General features: G+C 36.4%; 1 protein-coding gene and 1 long non-coding RNA gene across 7 annotated transcripts in view; one reads left to right on the forward strand and one right to left on the reverse strand.

Annotated features, from left to right (window-relative positions):
• Window positions 1-18,338, forward strand: part of AKAP9 (A-kinase anchoring protein 9) — a 105,180-nt gene that overhangs the window by 7,615 nt on the left and 79,227 nt on the right. For all 6 annotated transcript variants that reach the window (XM_069006797.1, XM_069006796.1, XM_069006798.1 and 3 more), the window contains one exon: window positions 17,513-17,767. In XM_069006797.1, the coding sequence (XP_068862898.1) occupies window positions 17,513-17,767 (255 nt within the window). The remainder of the gene's footprint in view (window positions 1-17,512; window positions 17,768-18,338) is intronic.
• LOC138106343 (uncharacterized) overlaps window positions 13,309-18,338 on the reverse strand; it is a 43,667-nt gene continuing 38,637 nt past the window's right edge. Inside the window, exon 4 of the long non-coding RNA XR_011148970.1 lies at window positions 13,309-14,730. This is a non-coding gene — a long non-coding RNA (uncharacterized lncRNA). The remainder of the gene's footprint in view (window positions 14,731-18,338) is intronic.

The following is an 18,338-nucleotide window of genomic DNA, read 5'->3' on the forward strand; positions in this document are numbered from 1 at the left end:
ATAACTATCTTTCCTACAACCAGTGGAGAAAAGACTGAAGAATTAATAAAAGTGTTCAGATTTCTTAGAATTCTTACTTTCTTGGAAGTGTGGAATGAGTTCTCCTGCTTCCCCCCTCTTCTAAAAGGCAGTCCCGGTAAGCTTCCAGATGGAACAAATTCAACAGTTGTCAGCTGGGCAAAAGAATGTGGGACTCTAGATACTAAACAAAAAGTTTAGGGTAGTGAGGGACTGATGAAATCCTGGTTGTAGGAACACTGAGTTGTAGCATCATGGCAAAACAAAGAAGAGGTGGTCTCTTGGACTATGCTTCTAAATCTCAAAATATGAAGAAATTTAAAAATTCTTCACAATGGGAGATAATAATGGTAAAGAGAATATATACCATTTTTGTGTTATTTTCAGAGGAAAGCCTAGATTTGATGAAAACTGTTCTGCCATGGCAAAATTACAGCATATCTCTGGAACTGTGGTAGCAAGAAAGACCTGAGAAGCTTGATGGAGTTCTGGGACTGAATATGCTTCTGTGCAAATATTAATAAAATAGGTGTTCCAGAGAATAAGCAGAGTAAATTGCGTAACAGTTTATTCAAATTTGACTTCAGTGTTAGGCTGTGATTTGCTAGAAGAGGTTATCCCTTGATCCTGGTTTTGTTTGCTGACTTTTTTACTTGTCATTAAACTCTTCTCTATGAAGAAACCCCGAGTATCCAACCACAAAACAAGGGGAAAATATTTAAGTATTCCTAAATCCATTTAGATTGTCTAAGGGAGGTCACTGATTTAACATAAAACCCATATATTTGCATATACATATATTCAAATAAATATTGAGAATATGTATTTACAGTTAAAAGGTATATAGGAGAAATGTCTTACTATAACAGGTAATGCTTCATAACAGTGATAAGAAAACCCTGTCGGGGTGTGTTCAGTTGTACGCTGTGCTAGCTAGCCTAGTTTGCTGTATTAAAAGAAATAAGGGGCATCCTGATACAAGACTTCTTAAAGATGGATGTGTTAGATTTTCTTCATTATTTAGAATGTATTCCAGGAATTCAATTTAGCTGTCTTAAAAAGAAAAAATAAAACAACAAAAATCCACAGACAAGTCTGCAGTTTTGTGTGCAGTATCAGTGTCTTTGTGAGCTTGCTTTTCTCATGATACAGCACCATGTAAAAAGTAATAAAAGCCTGTCAAAACAGTACAAGCCTGTCAAGCCTTGCACACTGAGCATGAAATTCATGCAGTTGGTTCTTCCCTTATGTCTGCTCTGCTCCTCACAGAACTGTTTCTCACAAGCTGCAGTTTGTGGGCTTTATTCTCAGTCTGTCCGTTCAGTGCCAGACATGCCACATGGCAGTAATTAATGTAAAAGTGACATAAGCAAGGTGGGAAAATGATGAAGCACAAGTGAGTTTGACTTGTTCTAAAGTATTTGCAATTTACTAAAAAAATAATCAAAACCATGAACATTTCTTAAAATGAAAATTTAAGTTTTATTCAGTTTCTATAGGGAGTTGAAGCACAGAGGTGGCCAGAATGTCTATGAATAATTGTTTAAAAATGTATCGAAATTCTCCAGACTGCTTTTGAAAACTCAACACAATGTTCCTGAAAAGATGGCATTGACAACTGGATGGAAGTCACCCCATCACTTGTGTTTATTAACAAGGAATGGCTGTCAGTTCCTGCTTAGCTTGAACTGAATTTAAACTATTGATCTGTATTTGAAAAGCTGATTTTCTTTTTGCCAAAGATGTAGCATCTCAGATTCTGTGCCAGTTGGTGCTTGTCAGCTTGAAAAGAACTATCATCTTGTGTTGGTTATTAATAAAGTATTATTTAGACATAGTCTGTTCATTCTAAAGGTGCCTCTTTCAGGCTTCTTGGTTAATGAGAAATTAGATACAGACACAACTCGCGGTCTTGCTGTGCCTTTATATATTCTCCCTACCTGTTGGTTTTATTTTTCTCAATTTTTGATCTTTAAATATCTCTGTCATAACTACATTTTTACTAAAGAGGAAAAATGTAGATGTATTCTACGTAAATGCAACTAAATTGGTTTCTTCATAGGAGGAAAAAGTTAAATTTACATGAATCAGGTTAATGTAAACAGTACATAGAGACTTAAAGTAAATCAATAGTTTATGCTTTTTCTAACATCCAAAAATACTTTCTTCAGCCCTTCTCAGCCAATATCTAATAAACTCTTCTTTTTTATTTAGTATAATGACTAAATGTTACAATGCAGGAGGAAGGAAAAATATGCATTGTTGGGCAGTGCAGGAGTTCTGCCGATCAGGAAAATCATGCAGTGGGCTGCAGCCCCCTTCTTGAAGCATCAACACAAATGACAAATGCTTTTGTGATTTAAGTTTTCTTGCGTTAGCTACACAGAGAAGTCTGGACAAAGCCTCTTCAGATACAGATCCTCTCCACGCAGTTCTTTGTGTTGCAGTATTATTGCATCTTTAAAGCCCTGTGCTCTAGAAATGGTAGTTTTTTTAAAGTTAACTGATTAGGATTTGCAGTTGACTATTTGCAGTGTGTTGTGGAAGAATGAACTATGGGAGATGGAATGGAGTATTGATTAGGATCCCACAGGAAGCAGCAGTTGCCTGACTACAGTTTTCTGTAGGATTCTAATCAGTATTCATGATTTTTGAGAAACAGTTGATTATCCTCAACCTTGGCCCCCTGGAAGCTACATTGATGCTTAATAATACACTGTAACCAGGGCTGCAGTTATCCTGCAGTTGTCAGTAAGACTCTGCATATACTCATTAGGGAGTCTCAAAAGACTGGCAAAGATTGCTCTTTAAACGAAACAGACTTCTCTGAATGAATTGTCAACATTAAGATCCTTGGGGATCTGCACAGCTGTTAATAGGAGACTCCGTTTAGGTAATAAAGCTGATCCAACAGAACTTGCTGAAAGTGTTAAAGATTTTTGACACTGTTTGACATCATCTTATAAGCAAACTAAAGACTTGTTATGTAAAATCATCATTTCATGGTTACAAATGAATAGAAAATTGGACTTAGTGTTATTTGTTTTAATGGCTTATTCTCAAAGTAGGTGGTCATTCAGTCTTTCACAAAGCCTGTGTCACTCAGTATTTACATTATTAGCAGTGGAAAGAGTCTGTGGTTATATGTACACAGTGCTAAACTGAAGTGAAGGCAAACATGGTGAAGAGGCTTAGAATTCAAAATAATGTGGTACAAAAGGACATGGAAGCAACACTCAAGGCTTTTTTTGCCTCTTTCTGGTAAGGACTGTCCTTGGGCTTCCCAGGTCCCCGAGTTTAGTGGCAGAATTGGAGCAGTGAAGTATTATCCACTGTACAAATGTCAAACTGGGGGCCACTTAAGCAATTCTGATGTATACACATTCATGGCACTGAGTAGGATGTATCCCAACATCCTACAGGAGCTGGGTGCTATTGTTACAAGGCTATTTCCTTGCTCATCTTTGAAAGGTCATTGCCATTAGAGATTTAAAGTGAAGCGGTGGAAAAAAAACAAACACCAGCTTCATCTTCAGGAAGGGTGAGAAGGAGTATCAGGATCTATAGGCAGGTCAGCCTGGCTGTGGACTCTAGGAAGATGATGGAGCAGGTCCTCCTGGAACCTGCACAGGAGGCAGGTTCAGGCACAGGAGGGCCAAGAGTGTGATCAGAATTTATCAAGGGCAAATCAATTGTCTTCTGTGATAAACGGAGTGTCTCAGTAGATGGGGAGAGAATGGTGGACATTGTTTACCTTGACTTTAGGAAGGCATTTGATGTGATCTCTTACAAGCTATTTGTATGAACTGGAGAAAGGTAGCTTGGATAGGTGGTCTGCAAGGTTGTCAGAAAATTAGCTGGACTGTTCTGCTCACGTTGCTGAAGCAAAGTCCAGCTGGTGGTAAGTAGTGTTCTTCAGGTGTACAGTTGGATGTTTTGTAAACGACCTGCAGAATTGGAGAGAGTGTGCTTTCTGCATGCTCATGGATAATACTGCCTTAGGGAGAGGTTAATTAATTGAGGCATAGGGCTTCTTGTCAGAGACATTTTGACAGTCTGAAAGAACAGGCCGGCAGAAAACTCATGAAGTCGTAGCAGCATGAAAGATGGTAGAAGAAAGTTCACACACTTGCCCATTGGCAGAAAGGAGGAATTTTAAATTCCCATTTCATTACTGGGGTCTAAAAGAAACCTATAGAATCTTTTGGTGCCTGAAAGAAAGAGGTGAGGAAGGGATCCTGCATTTCAGCTTGAAGTGAGGAAGGGATCCTGCATTTCACAGTAGTGGCCAACACTGTTGTTTTCGTATCGTGAAACGGAGGAGGACTCCCAAAATTGATTTCTGCCTACAATCCCAATTATGGATTTTTTTTGTTCTCATGACTTCTTTAAGCCAAATATTGCTTTTCTAATGTGGTCAACTTGAGTAGGTAATATTCTTGGGTTTTACCTGAAACAAGGTAAGAATAACTTGAGAAACAGAATTATGTTATTTGGTAGAATCATAGCTGTTATCTTGGGTGATAATGGGCTGATGTGATCTAATACTGATGGAGAAATTAAGGGGAGATAGAAGCCAACAGAGCTCTCTCTTACCTCTCTCCTGCTCCTCCCCATGTAATTGTTTCATTGCAGCATATGTTGTGGTGGTGAGAGAATGGAGGAAATAGTTAGATACAAGTTTATTCTTCCCAAGCAACTGCAGTAAGATTCTCCCTTTTTGTTGGGAGAGTCCCATTCAAATACTTGATTTCACAGTGCCAGATTGGACACAATACAAAGCTAATTTCAAAAATACAAATAAATAGGCATATATTCAGTAGTTCAGTACTGTACTACATCCTAAGGAGCTGGGTTAATCCATGCAACAAAAGGATTATATAAAAACTGCATTTTTGTGGTGTAATGCAGCAAGACGACTAGCAATTAATTTATGATAGTGTTTCACTCTTCCCATGCTCCCTAAAATAAGTCTGTATTTTTAGGTGTTGTCTTCATCTACTTAGTTTGGGGAGGAACACCTCTTTAATTTGGACCATTATGTCCATGTAACTAGTTGTGTGGGGAAAATGGACTTCAAGTGTTTTACTAGGAACCCACTTGAAGTGGGTTCTATTGTACAGAATTCTATAAAACAGGTGAAAGTAAATTTATTCTGGGGATTTTTCTTCAGTTGAAAACACAGATTTTGCTTATAGTTATTTCTTACATAAATGCATGTAAACAAAAACATAAATGAGTCTGGTAATACTCTGGTAAAATCAAATATATGTAAGTAATTTGTATTTAGGGTACCATTATTAGAAACACTAGAATCATTACTTTTTGAAGCTTTGTATTTTCTCGTTTCATAGTTTAATATTAATAGTTCAATCTTTATAAAAATGAAAAATGTCAACCTTAATGCTTAAACACATAAGACAATTAATAAGCGGAATTAAGTGTCTGTGTTACATATAAACTTGCAGGTTGCCAGTAACTTGATTGACAAGGACTGTGTGGAGTTACTGGCAGCTGTTGCTTCTGCATACTTTTGTATTTTTAGAGTTGGCTTCTAACTGGCAGGCACAGATGGCCATAGGTTATGATTTTTGTGTGTTTCTGAATTAAAGAAAACATTTATGTGGTATTTTAAATTTCGTTGTCTAAATATCCTGTGTTAATTACTCTGTATGGGTTTTGATATTGATTGGTAAGTTAAGAGTGTGGGATTTTTACAACCAACTATTTTTTGCTATTATGAAAGCAGTCTGTGCCAAGCTAATAAGAAGAACATTTGTTCTCCTTAAGGAATCAATGTTATTTTGTGGTAGCAGAAGTTGTTTAAAGCTTTCTTGAAAAAAATTAATCAGATTTGACACCTTTATCTTGCTGATAATAAAGAATGTTCTGCCACAAAGTCAGAATAGGTTGTTTCAGTGGTATTAAAGTCAAAAGGTCATAAAGTATTTAGGACTGCTCTTACCTAGAGTTTAAAGTGCTTTTAGAGAAACCGTGTGAACTTCTTTTTGAAATACCAGGTTGTTCTGCCCGGTCTGTGAAGTTCAGTGTGGTATGTAACTTTTTTCCCCTCTTCAGATTCCTGTTAAAAGTGAGGACTAAAGTCTGTATTCTAGGATGTGATAAATTACAGTTATGGTTACAGTTTATGGTTAATACAAAGAAAATTATAATTGAGGAGAAACATTACCACATAGGAGATATGAAAATAATTTCTCTTTTACCAGAAGCTGACTTGGCTCTTTCCATCTATTATTACCAAAATTTAGATTGAGATTTAGCCATGTTTTGGGCTCAAGGAAAAGATAGACTCACTTTTCACTGTCTTATGGTCTCAGGAATGTTTTCCTAAGGTTATTTTTTGGGGAAGAGGGGCAGCATGTGAAAAAAATTAAAGAACAAGGCAGAAATTTACTAACCACCTGGCTGGTTCTAGTATTTAATGACATAGTTGCATTGCTTTTTAGGCTGTACCTGTTCTGGAAGACATTTCTTTTGAGTATTTTTTAAGACCTAAATATAGTGGAATTAACATGCTTAATGCTTAACCGTGTTACTGTATTGCAGTTGTTTTCTTAAAATAGTTATCCTGTAAGAACTCCAGGGGATTAATTAAAGGCGTCTCCAGCTGTTGATTTAACTATATTTAGTCAAACAGCTGATACAACTATATACTCGTTAAAGAACAGGTGTTAAACCAGTTGCTTTAAGAAGAAATAAATTAAAGTTACTACGTAATCAATGCTCAGATTATTAGTAAGTTTGTTTTGGTGATACAGAAAGCAACATACTGACATATGTCTGATGACTCTGCTGCTTTCCAGAAATTGAAATTCTGAATAGATTAATGTTTTAATGCTTATACTTAACCTCTGAGTTGCTACTATTCTGTAAAATAAATATTTGGGGTATATTTTTTTATAAGCCTGAGTGAAGCTTGCTATCTGTGAAAGTCCATTACTTCCTTCTGTATTTCTTGTGGTCTGTGGCATATTCATCTTTATGGTTTATTTAAATTTTTAATTGTGAACAGTTCATGAAGTGTGGTTCTGTAGATAAGAATGAGAAAAATTGATCCTTTTTGTAACTCACTTGACTTCACTGGGTCTGTAGAAATCAACGGCAGTAAATGTAAAGCCTAGCCCTACAATTTTTTTGAATCAAACACAATATTGAAAGAAAAAGCAGATATAAAGTTGCAACCTAGTACATAGTTTTAATGCTTAAGTGCTTTTTGCCTTCTGTTCAGGAGGGCAGTATCTGCCTTTTACTTTCAGAAGATAAGTTGGTTTACAAGGCTGAATTCATTATGAAATGAGTGGGAAAAAAGTACTTAAAATCTCAACCATGTTTGTAATTGTACAACCTTACAAAAAATGTCAGTGCAGAAACTTGCTAAAGAGTTCACCTTTATGAAATATTGTACTAATTACGGCTTCTGTCTAATGATTTTTCTGTCAAGTGTGTTTTGTAGCAATTATTTAATCTGTCCCAAAGACTTAAAGATGTGATACCTTTTGCAAGTCCCAGGCATTTTTGATTGTTTGTTAGTTGTTTGCTTTTTTTTACCTGTATCTTCATCTGATCTGATTTATTGAGTACAAGCTTTGTCTTGATTACTGTGTATGCCTTTGGCCAGTAGCGATACACAGCAGTCTACCTTCCATTTGGTTGCTGTCGTGTATCTTGTGTACCCTACCTAATTTCATCTACTACATGCCACCTGTGGCTTAGTTTTATTAGTTATTCTTAATTTCTAACACAGTATCTGACAACTTTGAATTTTGGCAACTTTTCATTAAGATGAAAGAGTATCAAGTTGTTATACATCAATATGGTGATAGGTAAGGTTGTGTCTCCTTTTGGAGCTCAAAAATTTCATTTATTATTCTGTCTGTCATAGCTTCTACCACTTACTGTTCAGCTGTTTAGTGTTACTAAGATATGATCATTTGATAGCTTGGCTTAAATTTCCAGAGATCAAATTGTCTGTTCACTTCCTAAAGTCTATCTTTTGTTTGTGTCAGCAAAACATATCACATCCTGTGTTTTCATTTATGGGAAACTGATACTAAAATCATAGTGTAGACTCTTACATACACCTTTAAAACAGCAGCTGTTTCAGTTAATAGAACCTCATCTATATTTACGTCTTGTTTAGGATTCTGCACTTCTGTGAGCTTACTGTTCTTAAATGGATGCCACAGCTGAAGTTGCCCACAGCCTTATGTGGATATCAAAACACCCCAGAAAAGTGCCGGAAGATAAATATTGATAGTCTAAAGGACAGTGGGATAACATGTTCATACAGTCCAATGAACAGTATTGTAACTGTATGAAAAGCAACTAATGCTTTCAGAGTATCTATATCTAATATAGGATGAGTTTTTAAGAATGAATTAATGTACAAACCCATCTTCTGGCTGCAAATTTTCAAAATACTTTTATGAGATATGAAGAACGACACAGCAAAGCAGTGAAGTTTTCTAGTTCAAGAATTAGTGGAGAACATTATATGACTTATTAAAAGCTAGCAGTTTAGCAAAGTAAGTAGTAAAACCTTTCTTCCCTCATTCTTTTATAAAGTTAATTTTAACTGAAACATCTGTATCTCCATTATTAAAATTTATTTGACAAAATTTTAGCTCTGGCCTGGAATTTACTTGCTTTGGCAAGTTGGATTATTTTAGAAAGGCTTAGGGAGTAGAGGAAGAAATATTTTTCTTAAACAGATTTGTGAATCTATTTGTTAGCATTGTGATAAATCCTCCTCCTTTCCCACCTCTCCCCCAAAAATTGTTTCAAAAGGTTTTAGGACATTTAAGACTTGACTTTGTCTTTGTGCCATTTGGGGTTTTTTCAGCCTAGCTGAAGAATATTTCAGGGTCCAGTTTTTAATTAAAGTTGGTGTTACACATAAAACTGGTGGAACAGGAGTGCATTTCTGTCAGTGCATAACTCTTGCCTTCCCATTGTTACCGAGCCTTTGAAACTGGGCAAAAGCAACGGATAGATGGTGCCTTTTGAGACAGCACCCGACTGGTGATCCTCATCACTTAATGCAGAGTAAAGGAGGCTTGGTTTTATGTCAGCGCCTTTAGCTTGGATGGCCAAAGACTTCCTAATGTTTTAGGCTTCAAGTATGGATGATCTGTGGTTTTTTAGAAAGCAGAATGAAACAAACTCTGTTGCCCTCTCATTTTTGTTGCTAATAGCTTGTCCCAATCCAGTTATTTCCTCTTTGCTTTGGGGGCATTCAGTACCAATGTGGGTCAGATGATTTTCTCACCTTCTGTATTAGCAGAGAGGCAGCATTCAATATGAGAAGAGTGAAATTAAAAAGTTGATAGGATCAATATATAAATCATTTACATAGAAGCAGTTTAGTTAAAGACCAGTTGAGCAATTTTTTTAGAAGTTAGTTTGAGGCATTTCTTTTCTTGAAGCAGTCCAGCATTGAAAAGTGCTCGGTATACTTATGTCAGTCGCTGTAACCTGACTTAGAGTGAATTTTCATACACTTAACTTCCATTCCTTGTCCAGAAAATAACCCAGCTGTAATGAACTTAGCTCTTCCTAGATCTGTTCCTATTTAAACTCTTGGGACGGGGAAGAGCAGACCAGATCAGAACCACACTAATTCTGAGGCTTTCCAGCTCACAGTGCCATCTGGAGGGGTTCATTCCAGTTCAGCGCCCTTGGTAATTAGCACTGCCAAAAGTACTCTTAACTTGATAAAGACTGCTAAAAAGAATTGCCTGAGGTGCTGTTGCTCTCATTATCCTGTGTTGTCCTTCGTGATACCATAGCTATAATTGTTAATTATGGTGACCCTATTGGTTTTTTTCAGAAGACTGCAAAGGAATGGCTGTCTCTGAAGCTGAAAGACTCTCAAGCTTTTATTTAGGAAGAGACTATAGGATTTCTTCTTTGGAAATTTTCATACTGTTATTGTCATCAACTAATACTCATGAGCCACTTAAATTTCCATGAAGGGAGACATTGTCCAAGATATTTGGGAAAACCTGGCTGTGAGTGCAACATAAAAATCAGTAGATTGGAAATACCTCATTCCTGGGTGATGATTTCTTGTTCATTCAGCCCAGTGTTTCCCGTTTAGTAAATTCAGCATCTGTTGAATAGAACAAATAACGTAAAGCTCTGTTTGGCCCAACAGATAAGCAGATTGAAACTTGCAAAGAACATTAATTCTTTACTTACAGTTTTGATTTTCAGCTATGTGACATAATACGTTTAAAGTATTTGCAGGTTGCTTGCTCAGTTATCTTCTTTTTGTCGGTTTTTATCTCAGGATTTGAAAAGAGTTGTGGTACTCTCTTACTTTTTGATTAGCAGAATAGAATCAGTAGACTTCACTAAGAAGATGTCTGTTTATTCTCTGTATTTGATGATTTTTCATTCATCTTACTTTCAGTTATCCTTTCCTGATTATCGACATCAGGAACCTAGAAGAAGCAGGCACTATAAACTTGCCTACACTTCGGGAGTTAATGCTTTGCCAAGACAACCCTCAGTGCTTAGACCTTCTGAGAATATGACAAAAGTGACAAAGTGACACTTCCTTCTCTAATACCTGTTAGCTGTTCAACATCTCTTTAGGGTACAGACTGTCAATCTTTTACAAAACGTGGTGGTCTAACAGCAAATGAGTTTTAAACAGCCCAGGTGAGATTTACAGTGTAAATCTCAGTGTTGCCATCTCCTAGACTCTCTTCCTTACCCTTTTGAGGGCCTTTTTTCTGCTGCTATGAAACATAAAATGTTCCTGTGTATTGGAACCATAAAACCAGGTCATAGGTGAGAAAGAGATTATGGCAGGTATTTTTTCAGTTATCCAGGGTAAGGTGGGATGGATAAGGTTAAACCACAGCAAATGTCCAACTTCTGAACGATGTCAAAATTTCAGATTCAGGTTGGCTTTTTTAATTTGTCACTATTGGCTTGCAGAACACCCTGTCAAAACTTCTCGGGATGTATATGTGCTTAATAAACAATCAAAACAAATCCTACCTCAGGGCTCTGCTTTTTGTTCTTTTTGTGTTACTGAAAGCTTCTGTAGGAATAATTGCTTACCTATGGTTAAGGGGAGTAGGAACTTGACCTATCATTACTAGGGCAGGTGATTCTTAAATTAACTCTTCATCTTTTAAGACAAGGTGGCTGTCTGTCTCAGTCTACATATTTTGGTTTCACTTTCACTCTCAGTAATCTTTCAGAATTTATACCTTATTATCTTTCAGGGTTGGGGATTAGGAGCAATATAATTAGAAAAGCCTGAGCCTTTCTGTCACAGCACTGTTTATGATCTACCGTGAGTTTCATTACATGTCCGAGTGTTACTACATTCTTGCAGCCAGAGTCTGTCTGGATCTAGGATATATCACAGACATACCATATTGCCACTTACACAATACAGTTTGCCACAATGCATGTTATACATTCAGGTGCAGCTTAAAGCAGACTTTTTAGCATTCAGTCTATATGCAGAATAAATATACCTTTCTAAGGCAAGTTTGTGCCTTTTGTTTGGTGAAAAGGTTCAAGCAACACCTGACAAAAACTTCTGTTTCACTTTTCCTTACCCTCAGTATGCTCAGCAGATACTGCTCCTGTGGAGACTTTCATTCTGCTAGATTGAAAGTTGAAAATATGCTTTCTACACTTAAATAAAACATTTGCATTGAAGCACTGAAGCCAGGGGGTTTTTGTTAGGCTTGTTGGGCTTTTTCCACTGTATTGTAAGGCAGTCTCAAATAACAAATGGTATTATTGTTATCAAATTCTGTTCTACAAAACAGGATTGCATGGGGGCTTTTCAGTCATACCATAAGTATTTAATCACAAAATTAAATATTGAGAGTTATTTCAAAGTTTAATGGTCTCTCTTCATTGCTGCCAGGGCATGCTGCTCACTCTGGGGTAGCTTGCCAGGTTGCATCTCTGGCAAGAGATGCAGAGCTACACACCACCCCAGTCAGTCCCCAGCTGTTATTGCGATGTGGGGTAATTCCATCCCAGGTGCAGGATGTGATGTTTGGTTTTGTTAGCTCACACGCGGTTCTTGTTGGCTTAGTCTTCCAGCATATTGGGGTCCCTCTGTATGGTGGTTCTTCCTTGTGCTGTATCTGGCTTTCCTCCAGTTTGTTGTTATCCATGAACTTGCTTACAATGTATTCAATTTTATCATCCAGGTTATCTATAAACAATATTATAGGGCTGTCAATTTGTCTTTCAGCCACTAACTACTGTTTTTAGCTAAAGACCAGAAGATTCAGAAGTCCTTGTCTTCTTACATTGGATGAGTGATCTAAATATGACCTGGTCCGGCACAGAACATTTCTCACTGGACACCAGACTGAGAACTTCTGACAAAGAATAAGTCCCTGTCTGTGAGAAGGACACATTAATCTGAAGCTTAAGCAGTGTCTGGAACATCTTTTAAAGTTATAGTAGTTGAGAAATGCAAGATCATGATGTAGATCTCCATTCATGCTTTTTTTGTACTGTGTAAAAACAAAAAAGTGGAATTACTTGCTTGTAGCAGCTTGTCTGAGGTTCCTTTTTGTTGTTAGTCTGTAAGTTTGTGACTCATCCTTTTATACTTTTTCCTTAAATTAGTATAAAAAAAGAAATAGGGGTTTTGTACTCAAGAGGAGTTGTGAGAGATGAACAGACCCTGCTCTTTTCTGTAAGAAATGCCTGTGTAGCAATGAATTTGACATGTGTTTGGTTTTAGAAAGCTGAAGTTTGAATCTGATGATGTTTGTGTACAGATACATGAGGTGTAGCTGTGCAGCTGTACTTGTACAGGATGTGTTATACCTATGAATTTTTTAACAAGTAGAAGTTGTTTTTTTAAACAGTAACTGCAGCAAATATTTTTTTATCTTATTTCCTAACATTCTTCTTTGGAAGCACTGAGAAATTTCAATTTCTGTTAACTGTAATACCTCTGAAAATGCAGCTGTCCAGATTTATTACATTATCTGAGAATGTTAAGGAATAACGTGTTCATGAAGCAGCATCCAGTTTTAAATGGCACAATGTGTTTCTGTTCTAAAAAGTCTTTTAAGCATGTGAACTACAAATACAGCTATGGATGCTTTACAAATGCTTCATTGATTTTCATGGATTTTTTCAGTGTTGTCTTCTGCTGGTATATAGGCAGTGATTAAATGTTGCAGCTTTTGTTCAGACTTTTTTAAAGTGTTTAAGAGATTAAGTTTTGCATTCTGTTGGAGCCAAATTTTGTTTTACAATGGACTTTTACTCTAGAGATAGTTCAGTCAGACTGTATTTGAAACTAATCAATGCACAGTGTAACCCAACAATCCAGATTGTTGTCACAAGTGCCAAAGGTCAGAATCTGCTGAAGGTAGCTGAATAAATACATAATGCTGCTGTTTTAATTATAGCAGTACATTAACTATGATAATTGACACAGTTTACACAAGTAATCCTCTCCACTCTGCAAGTTAGTTCCCTTCTGTCTCAAGAGTATTTAGTTCCTAATAGCGATTGATTATTCTCTGCATTTCTGACTTTCTGCCAGTTGGAGGATACTGGCATTTAAAAGTGAAGATAGTGTTGTACCAGGGGGTTGGTCATTTTGGTGCAGTCTGTGATGTGGAAATTGGAGCCATTATGTTGTTTTGGGATTCATAAGTAGGAGGTCATAATTAGAACTAGATAAATGCATATATCATCTAAATACCTAAGTTCTTCTATTCAATTGTTCTTTACTGTGCGAAATGTATACCCATTATCAGTTTGCATGCTGCTCTGTTGTGGTCTGGTGATTCTCAGTGAGTGTTTTTCTATTTATAAGAGACAACATGTCTTGTGACAGGATTTGGTGCTAATATCCCTTTCCCATTTTTCGAACTGATGGAGTAGCTGTTGTAAATGGCACTTCTGAAAATCTGTAAATAAACAAGTAATTCTTCCTGCACAGTTTTATTGTCTCTTTCTATGCATTAAAAGGAAAGAAACATGTTTTCATTCTCATTTCATTGTACACTGGATATTTGATAGAAATATTTCAGACAATATGTTATTTTTTCTAAATGCTATGAAGTGAACATGCCTGTTTCCAAGAGGATTGCTTTTTTGCCCAGAAGCAGGATTTGAAAAAACCTATGAGCTGAGAATTGCAAGTTGTTAGTTAATTTAGTTGCAAAAACTGAGAGTCAAGGAGCAAAATTGGTTGTTCTTCACTACTTGAAAAAACACAGATGAAATTTTTAACGGGATTCAGTACTGCTTGCAGGATCCAAGCAAGGTCTTACCAGTGTAATGGGAGAAGCTGGAGGCAATGTCTTGACAGATAGGTGAATACTGATAAAAAATACCCTGGATTGGTTTTCATGTGTGCTAAAAACATATTCTTAAGTTGAATCAGGTCTGACTGTGTTCCCGATGCTTTCACAGGGTAAGGTGCTTGTTCTCTGTTGGTTCTCAGAGGTGTATCAATGCAGAGAGCCTGTTCTGAGTGTCCTTCAGTTTCTGTTTCTTTGCATCCTTCCTCCTTCATAAGTACCTTCTGTGTTTACATACTTGGCCCTTGCTCGCAATTTTTGTAACTCAGCAGAGACTTGACATTGAATTGTTTCAAAACTGCAGATTCGGAACTGATGGAAGCAGCATTAAGTTCTCCACAGGCTTAGTTCTGGCATAATTAAGCAGGTGTGCCTGGAAGACAGGATAAGACATTTTATCAGTGTGTATTTGTTTCACGCTTTGTTCACACCAGAAAATTCTATTTTTCTAGAAATACAAAATCTGGAAGTACTTTTCTTTTTAATTGAGAGTTTTAATTCTAAAGAATATGTTTTCCTTAGCTCCCATGACTGCTGGTGGACTTTTCCCTGCTTGATGTTGGAACAAAGATAGATCCTGGACTCCAGTGCATGAGAAGGAATTTGGTATCTGAGGTTCCCCTGTTTTGATGTGAGCATCACAGAATATGTTTGGTCAGCAGTAGCTTTTTGCTGTGCTGCTTCTCTCATTTCTAGCTTTTAAAATTTGATTAAAAATAAGAATTTAAGTTAAGTTGCATTAGTAGCTGGACAGTTCTGTGTGTACTTGAATGTGTGGGGTTAAAAGTGCTATGATTTGTGCATGCATCTGTCACTGCAGTTGTTTCCAAAGCCCTAGATGCTCGTACAGAATTTGTCAGTTGAGAACTTGTGTAACACAAAAATGTAACATTTTCATTTTAGCATTCATTTAGCTTTCATATGTGCTCATCTTCATCAGTGTTTGAACTGAAAAAAAAATTGGATCTGCTTATAACTGCCATGGTAGATTTTAATCTGTTAATTCTGAAGAAGTGAAAATCGGCAACTTAATTTTGAAAGGAGGGAAATCTGGCATGCCCAGATGCTTCAGTTAAAATATGCAAAATACTTGTGGAGAGACAAGGAGTAATTCATTTGTCCTTGAGCTACATGTCTAATTTTGTAGACAAAGACTGTAAAGCTGCTTTAAAGAAGCCAACTTAACTTTCCATTACAGAAGGTTTCAATCAAGTTGGGGAAGAGAGTTCTTGACCAGTGGCACTGCATGTCATTTATTGCTTAAAAATAAAAACACAAAGAAAGCAAAATCTCTTGGTAGTTACACTTGAAGTCAGGTTGTTTGTTTTCTGTCAGTGGGACATTAGAACAATTATTTTTTTTCTTTTGGATAAACTGAAAATATTTTATTGAGATAAACTTACAGTTTTAAGAGAATGTAGTAATATCCTAAGGGGACAACTGGAACCTTTACCCTTCCCATTTTTGAGAAACTAAATCTCTGTTTAGTTGGGTTTGGGGAGTTGGGTTGGTTGGTTGGTCGGTTGGCTGTTTGGGGCTTTTTTTCTCTTAAACTTTGAAGTAGAAGGAGGCTATCCTTTCTTTTCCTGTTTAGAATTTTTGGATTTAATAGATTTTTTGTGAAATAACAAAAGGTGCATATTTTAAAAATAGAAAAAAACAATGAAGTTGAAGTAATTAGAAAAGTAGTGGGGAGGAGGTAAGTATTAAGTACTTAGGTGAGCATATTTGGCTCAGCAAATCTTCAGGTCCTCCTCCCATAAACAGAGCAGGAGCCATATGCCAAGCTGTCCGTCGTTTTAAGAAAGGAGAGGAGACTGAAGACACCCACAAAGAAATACAGATAAAGGGACAAAAGCAAAACCAGCCACAAGTCAGAGCTGATCTCTCAGTGATGCATTTATTTGGACTGGGGTTTCTCAGCTCTCTTGGGGCCAGATGAGAACTAGAAAGCACTTCAGGTGATACCTTGCACTGTAACCAAACGGTGACTCAGAAAGGGGATCTGTGTGTCCTGTTTGGTGTGGGTGTTCCTGAAGAAGTTGGATGGAAGCCTGGCTTTCTCGACTGGTGAATATCATGAACTAATATGCTATCTTTTCTATATTTTTTTCTTAAAATTGCAGCATATTTATTTAAAAAAACCTTGATATTTGAGTATTAGTTGATGTTGAAAGTTTAAAGCTTTAGGGTCTTTATTTGTATGCTTTATGTTGGAGCTACATTTATGAAAACTATTGTAGCACTTAGTGTTGGATGTTTCAATTGGAAAGTAATGATTCTTGGTTTTGGATTTTATTGATAGGATCTTTTTAGTTTTGAATTTTAATTGGTAAACCCTGATGTGCTTGTTTTTCTTATTTGAAAAAAAATTCTGTTCGTGTTAAGAAAAAAATATTTTAAATGGATTTTCTTGTGTAAACCATTGTAAAGTGATTAAAAGTGATAAGCTCTTCAAAAGGCAGTGTCTTACAGTATTTGAATAGCTTACATACTAATTGGTTTTTAAACTGTGTGCCTGGCTCACCTGTGACTTTTTGTTCATCAGCATGTTTTGCTACAAGGTAGTGTGTCTTGTAATCTGCTCACTTTTTGGTTTTGGACTATTCCCTTAATACATATTTTGCTACTTTGCTGTTTCTTTATGATGTTTTCAGTAATTTGATAAGCTTTTATGAGTTATAACAAACTTTTAAAAAACTTCATATGATACTTGCTGGAAGAGAAGTTTGCTTTTATCTGTCTCTGAAATAAAAATTAAAAGGAATTTCTGTAAATTATTTTTAGGTTACTATAAAATTGAAAAATGAGATCAGGTTATTTCATTGCATTTGTCATTTATAATAACATTTGTACCTTTGCCTTTGAATGTTTTGATTTCTAGGTATCAATCTGTGGAATAGTAACTTGTGAATCTGAAACTGAAAAGGAATTAATCAAATGTTGGTTTAGATTTAAGATTTTGTTAAAGCAAACTATGTAAATGGAAAAATAATCTGGGTCTGTCTCGCATATGCAACATTAACTTCCAGCTTGTTTTCAGTAGTGATTGGTTTGAAGTTTTATGTAGAATAGTGGGTAAACCTTTATAGAGGATGTCATTAGTAATAAAGAGGAAAACTTTCACCTTTAACAAGATTTTGTCTTCTATACAGCTTGCCCAATTTAGGCAGCGGAAGGCACAAACTGATGGTCAAAATGGATCAAAGAAGCAGAAAAAGAAGAAGAAAACAGCAAACATCAAAGATGAAGAATCAATACAAGACGGGATTGAAACTGATCGATCTCGAAGTGATGAAATATCCACATGCAGCAGTCGAAGGGGAGCAGCTGCTACTGCTGACTTTGCAATTATCAGGACTTTGCATAGTGGAGAAATTATCAAACACACCCAGGCTTACACCATTGAGGTAAGTTTGTCTCAGGCTGTAACAGTCACTTTTGGGGGTGAGTGAGCATAAAATAATCCATTCACTTTGAGAGTGGGAATAAAGGAATAGGATGAGATTTTGGATACTCTTTCCTTGCTGCTTCTGTCTGACTTAGTATGTCCAGAGAAGGTACTTTCTACCTGCCTGCTAGTGTCATGTTTTTTATTGTAGTCAGTCCCCTGTAGATTATGGAAAGTGTGTTTGTACTGATGTACTCTTTAAATGTGCATAAATTAATTTTGTTTTATTAGGAGTTGCAAATTGCAGTGGATTTTTGATCTCTGCACTTATGGCTACACCAAAACACAAAACTAAACATCTTTCTTGTGTTCATAATTTAATTTGAGTCACTCTGGTTAATGAGGAGAAGGAATGAATGTAGGAGATCACTGCTGAGAGCTGGGTGGCTTAAGAGATTGATAAACAGTTACTCTACTTTCACAGCATAATGAAATGTAGTCCTGAGTTCTATTGGCTGAAAGTACCTGCTCTAGGAAGTTTGAAAGATGCTGTATGACATACAATGGCAGTCCAGCTCAGTTCTGAATGA

This window comes from Aphelocoma coerulescens, chromosome 2 (genome assembly GCF_041296385.1).
Source record: "Aphelocoma coerulescens isolate FSJ_1873_10779 chromosome 2, UR_Acoe_1.0, whole genome shotgun sequence".
NCBI classification, from domain to species: Eukaryota; Metazoa; Chordata; class Aves; order Passeriformes; family Corvidae; genus Aphelocoma; species Aphelocoma coerulescens.